Here is a 6,171-nt window from a genome sequence, read left to right as displayed (position 1 = left end):
GGAACTAGCTCTGTAGACCAGGCTGGTCTCGAACTCACAGAGATCCGCCTGCCTCTGCCTCCCGAGTGCTGGGATTAAAGGCGTGCACCACCGCCCAGCTCCATGTCAGTTTTAAGGTAGCTATATTACATATGCATTAATTTAAATGGCCAATCTGTCCATTAAGCTTTACTTACACAGTCATTGTAAAGTACCCCATACTTAACAATCTCATGAATTTGAAAATTTCACTGATAGAAGACAACTTAAACTTTCTTTTTGCCTATCTGTGTTTTCAACTTTGAGTAATAAACGCAACTATGATATTTAAGAAATGATCTCCTTAATGCCACTGACTTGAGAACTAAATATTTCACGTATGTATAAATTATACACTGTTTAAATACATTAAAATTATCATTTTATATTTTACACATAAAATGAGCATTGTCTTGTTCTAACATGATCTTTATAAACATCTTAATGGTTTATAATATTCTATCTACATAGTAAAACAAAAAAATTGATCTGAACTGACTTTGTTCTGACATGTTCATTCCACACACTTCTTCCCTCAGAAATATATTAAAAACTTTTACCTTTTTTTTCCATTGAGAAGCCAAATATCAACGTCTCTAGTCTCTCTTCCTTAACTAGCCCCAGAAAAGTAAATTTTAAAATGTTTAAAACATGACATGGGAAGAGTGCTTTCTTTGTAGACAAACTAAATCCTTGAAAGCAATATAGCAACTATGATTATACTGTGGTTGAGGTCCTGGAGACATCGAGGTTAGAAATTTAAACACACACAGACTTTATCTCATATTCAAAGCATTCATCCAACTGTAAAAATGCACAAACCTGGATTTAAGTAGAATAGGCAGAGTTTTTAGATAAATCTGAAGCACTTCCTGAGACAAACACTGTTTCAGTTGGCTACACATATGAGTCTGAACAGAAGTAATGCTTAGTTGTTGGTAATGGTGTACTAATTCAACTCCTCTTTGGAGCACAGGATTAAAAATATAATTATACAATTTCCACTGAACAACTACATTGCCTTTCTGGATCAAATTGCAAATGTGATTTGCAATCTGTATGTTATGCAATCTGTCTTCTTGAAAGACAAAGTTCTGATAAGCTTCCAATGCATCCCATTTCCACAATAAGTCTTCAGACCCACTGCTGGGCAGGATCCCTTGAAATCTGTATGAAGGACTGGGCAAGCCAGAGGAAGGGCCAGCACCACACAAGGTGCCTTGCAGTGTCTCTTCTAACTTAGCCAGTTGGTCAGAATCCACAGTACAGATGTTACAAGCTGCTTTTTTAATTCTCTGTGAAATCTCTGCTCCTCCTAACTGATCCAGAAGAAGTTTGTTAAGGACATTCAGTATGTGTTGCTGAAAATTCTTCAGTGCTGGCAACTTAAAAGCATGGAGTAAAGGGATAATCACAGACTTAGGATCCATACAACAACAGATTCCAACACTGTGTACACCTGATAGGATCTGGACACAGGTGGTGCTCAGGGAAACCTGCTGCAGCAAGCGTAAGCACTGGTGAGCGCACACGGCAATGCAGCAGCACCGCTCAGGATACTGCACATCTCCCTCTGCAGTCTCTTCGAAGGGGCTTTTAGAAAGCTGGTTTTTAAAAGCTGAAACGAGGAGACCTGAGAGATCACGGTGGTGCTGCATGAAATGGGAATACTCACAGCGCCGGTGCCGTTTCCTCGTGCACATGGAATGATGAAGTTGCTCTGATTTCACCTTTTTGACAGTACTTATTATTTTCATTACACTGTTGATCAGGGTTTTCAAATGTTCGGCAGCCCCTGAGGGAACACCGTCCCTTGAAAGCAGCCATTCCATCTGAAGAACTGCTGTTTCAAACAGATTAAATCCTTGGTGCTGAATAAATTCTTGAACTAAATCCATGGCTTGACTGAAGTAAAAGGGATTTGAAGCTGCACTCTGAAGACAAGAGATAAGGAGCTGTAGAACTCCTTCCAGAAGCTCGGGGAGAAGAAGGGCTCTATGACGATACTTGGAAAATATAAAGCCCTCCTGGACCTCCTGTAGTGTTTTCTTTTGTCTTGGTGAGAAAGGGTCAGGCTGCTTTTCCAAGCAAGCTCTAATTTTTAAAGCTGCCCTAAGCAATTCAGTCAAGTTTTTTCTAAGACTTTCTGGCATTGCCTCTGCTGTGCTAACATCTACTGACATAAGATGCAGCACAGTTCGAAAGAGCATCCGTTGAACCAAAGCCACTGGCTCTTCAGTCCAACCTGTAGAAACCACTTGTCTCTCCAAAGTGTCACTCTGGTTACAGCAGTCCCCAAAGCCTGCTAGAAACTCAGTCAGCGTGGGTACTACACTGGCTGCTAGGGAAGAATTATGATTCAAAGCAATGTCAAACTTACAGACTTTCTCCAATAGCGATAACAGAACATGACATAAGTCAAAGGGAGAGTTATTCATGTTACTGAGAATAGACAAGGCAGCTGGCTCACTTAATATGTCGCCATTTGAATCCTGTCTCGGGATGACTTCTCTGGAGTTTTCCAAAGTCATGGTGTCAGAAAGGACCTGTTCTTTGGTTGCAGAGGGGTCAAGTTTGGCGAGGAGGTGGTCTTCCTTAGGAGACTGCGTCAGGATCCGGGGTAGCACATGGGACCTCCTGTGCTTACTCACAACTGTATTTTTCTCATCTGAGTTGCCTTCAGAGTCAGAGGTGGAGAGCTGTGTCTTTCTTGCATCTCTTACAGAGTAGCGGTGGGTACTTTTACGCTGTCGTCTGCTTTTTTGAAAAAGGTTTACTTTTGCAGAGATTGAACCAGGCGGAGCACTTCCTTCTAAATATAATTTTCCCTGAGTTGATTTTTGCAAACTTGAGTTCTTTTCTTTGGTCAGGATTATATCAGATGACAACGGCAAGTTAAAATCTAATAAAATCAAGAAATACACTTAGAATGTGTCAGTACCCAACAGGTGTGGCTACAAAGCCTGACCAAGGGAGTAGTTACTTTTGTTTTGGACATTAAGATGGCCCATAGAGGTGATTCATTCCACCCTGACCAAAGATCAGAGAATTTAAGCATACTCCTGCTTGTTCATTTAAAATAAGAAGTTTGGCATAGGGAATGACTGCCTACAGGATACTTGGTCTAAGGAATATTCACTGTATATCCTGCCCAAGACATCAAATGTTTTACTCAGGAAATAATGGCTTGATGTCTCAAGTATTGAAGTAACTGTTCTGATTGTCTTTTGTGTCATGTTAAAGCAGTCTTTTGCCTTCTTTCCCCCCTTTTGTACTGGGGAATAAAAGTGTATGAAAAAAAAAAGAATATGTCAGTACCTGTTAAACTCAACATGTATGGGCAATGACTCTTACAACCCACATTATGAGTCTGGCCTGGTATAATTTTCCTGCAAGTCTGCTTTCCCTAGTTACATCTCTGGGTCACTTCCGCCCACACTTATTCTTCCTACTCTCTATACCAGGTGGTAATAGCTCAAGAGATACAACTTGATTTTGAGGACAGCAAAGAGAAAAATTAGGAAATTGGACATGAGTTGAACCTACTGCATTCTAATTTCTAAATATGAGCTTGAACTATCCAGCTGCTGTGCTCACCACTTACAAACCTTCAGTGATGCTGTAATTAAGACATAGTGTTAGTCTGTAGCTTCTCAGAACTTCAATATTCACCCAAATGAACTCAAAAATCATATAGTATTTATCAAGTATTCATCAAGACTATGGTTAAAAGAGTTGTTCAAGCAAAGTATTTCTCTAGGGCCTTGTTCTCTGAACTAGCCAAATGTAGAGAGATCAGCAGTCCATCCTAAGTCCCCAGAGCTTGGGGCAGCATTCAATGGCCATTTCTTAGGGAAAGGATCTAATTAAATGAATCTTTCTCTTTGTAGCAATATGTGCTAAAATGCACAGAAAACAGAGTTGTAATTTAGGAGGACTAAATAAAAACTCATTAGTAGAATTTTGCACTTTACCTAGAAGAAGGAAAATAAAGCAGATGAGAACAAATGTTAAAAGAGACCAATTGCACCGAAATATAAAATGCCATCAATGAAGGCAACTTCCCTAAAATGGCAGTAATCAACTCTTAAGTGGTTAACAAACTTCTAATTCTGCAAACTCAAAAAAAAAGTAGTTAATGAATCAATAATCAGGAAAATAATATTAGAAGTCTTTAAATATTTTCCTTAAAAGAGTTCTATGTCAAATATGTATTAAAATATAAACACAGCATTAAAATATAATATAATACAGGAAGACTATTTTTAACCCAGGAGATTCATAAAGTATTCCAGAAATAATGCAGGGGAAAACCAGTTTATCCTTCCACTGAAATTTAATGTACTTATAAATGCATATTTTTCAAAATAAGAAATTAAAATGTATTGATCTCATGTCATAATTCTACTTAGCCTAGAAACAAACTATGACTTCCAATTTATCCCTCAAAAGCAAAATTAGAAAAACTGAACTAAAGCAAATATTGCAGAAGTCACTTTTAGAGTACTGGTGATAGCCATCCTTAAGCAATGGGCTTTAATTCCTTTCTTCAAACTCTTCACCACCCATTTTCCTAACACTATGGCATATCTAGCAACTCCATTAAGTAAGTATTCTGCTTCTTCGGGTATTTGTAATTGTCATTTATGAACGTCTCTCAGAAGCACCATGGACTTTTATATTACTGGAAGAAGAAAAACTGTGCTTTCCTAATGAATTTTTCATACTAGGTATATAATAAATAACCACAATATCTACTACTCTGAAACTGCATTAACCAATCAGGAAGAGGTAGCTTTGCAACTAAACTTCTTTTCCCAAAGGGATATGACAATGCAAGCAATCTGTGAAGAGGGACATACCTGTTGCTTGCTGTTCCTGGACAGGTATCTTCCATACCAAGGGAAGGAGTGACAGAAGAAGTGTCAGGAGTTCTTCTCTACATGTCAGGGCCTGTTTCAGAAGCAAAAGAGTCTTTCATGTTCTAAGGGCCCAAGACACACTCACTCCTATTTATCTTGTATTCAACCGAACCAAAAACAATTTTTATCCTTAAAAACAATTACATTTGAAAAACTGAAGACCAAATCATCCTATTTTAAGTCCAAGTCAAACTGTGGATACTTTTGAATTTATAAGATTTCCAACCACAGAAGAATGTAAGATTGTGTGATGGTATTTGGCACATTCTTGCCAACATTCCCACGAAGAGCTATTACTGCTATCATGCACATTGCAAGAATCCATCACCTATGAAAAAACAGACTTCTTAAGTAAAAGTAAAACACTAAAGCCTTTAAGTTAGTAAACTAACAAGGTTACTAGGAAAAGTAAGTCTTCGTGTAGTTAAATGTAAAACTTAGAAGACAATTTTAAAAAGAGAAAGCAACAATAATAACACATATAAAAAATTTACCAGTGAAGATAATTAAGTATACTGACTGAACACTCTATTCAAGGGACCTGTTATATTATTCTTTCTGAAGTAGACAGTCCATGTTGGTCCCTTTAATTGGTCCATAAAATGCATACACACAAACAGAACAACAGATGGCATGTAGTATCAGTAAGTTTCCCAGTAGGAATTAGAACCCTAGTATGGAAATAGTATTCAGAAAAAAAAATAATCATCTGAAATGTTGAAGTAGGATTGCAAAGAGACAGCTACTCCTGGGATACCTGGGACATGTGGTTGAGTATTTAATGAACAGTTAATCCAGGAGTTATTCCTTCTCACAACAATCTTTGAGGAGGGGATCAGGATGACATGAATAGATTTGCTGGGCAGAACTGTGGTAAATGGGAACAATGTTAGCAGCAAGATCACATGGCCCATATATGAGATGATGACTAAGTAACTTGACAACAAATAAACACAGAGACATATGAGAAACTATATGGTAGAACTGAAATGACTCACAGTTCATTTTCAATGATGCACAAAGAAGAAAAAGACTCCTCACAGGTCTCTCGTTTAAGTAACGAGGTGGCTGATAATATTTCCACAAAGAGAGAAAAATCTAAGAGGGGTAATAGGTTAGAGTAAAGACAGACTGCCTTAATTTTTTTTTTTTTTTTGGTTTTTCGAGACAGGGTTTCTCTGTGGTTTTGGAGCCTGTCCTGGAACTAGCTCTTGTAGACCAGGCTGGTCTC

The 6,171-nt window shown here is 38.0% G+C and overlaps 1 protein-coding gene across 4 annotated transcripts in view; it reads right to left on the bottom strand.

Annotated features, from left to right (window-relative positions):
- Positions 1-6,171, bottom strand: part of Lyst (lysosomal trafficking regulator) — a 164,993-nt gene that overhangs the window by 109,085 nt on the left and 49,737 nt on the right. For all 4 annotated transcript variants that reach the window (XM_026788329.1, XM_005365427.3, XM_026788331.1 and 1 more), the window contains 2 exons: positions 4,881-4,971; positions 841-2,920 (listed from right to left, as the gene is read on the bottom strand). In XM_026788329.1, the coding sequence (XP_026644130.1) occupies positions 841-2,920; positions 4,881-4,971 (2,171 nt within the window). The remainder of the gene's footprint in view (positions 1-840; positions 2,921-4,880; positions 4,972-6,171) is intronic.

The sequence above is a fragment of the Microtus ochrogaster genome, unplaced genomic scaffold (genome assembly GCF_000317375.1).
Source record: "Microtus ochrogaster isolate Prairie Vole_2 unplaced genomic scaffold, MicOch1.0 UNK2, whole genome shotgun sequence".
NCBI classification, from domain to species: domain Eukaryota; kingdom Metazoa; phylum Chordata; class Mammalia; order Rodentia; family Cricetidae; genus Microtus; species Microtus ochrogaster.
Note: the sequence above shows the minus strand (reverse complement) of the source record. Positions and strands in the feature narration are given on the sequence as shown.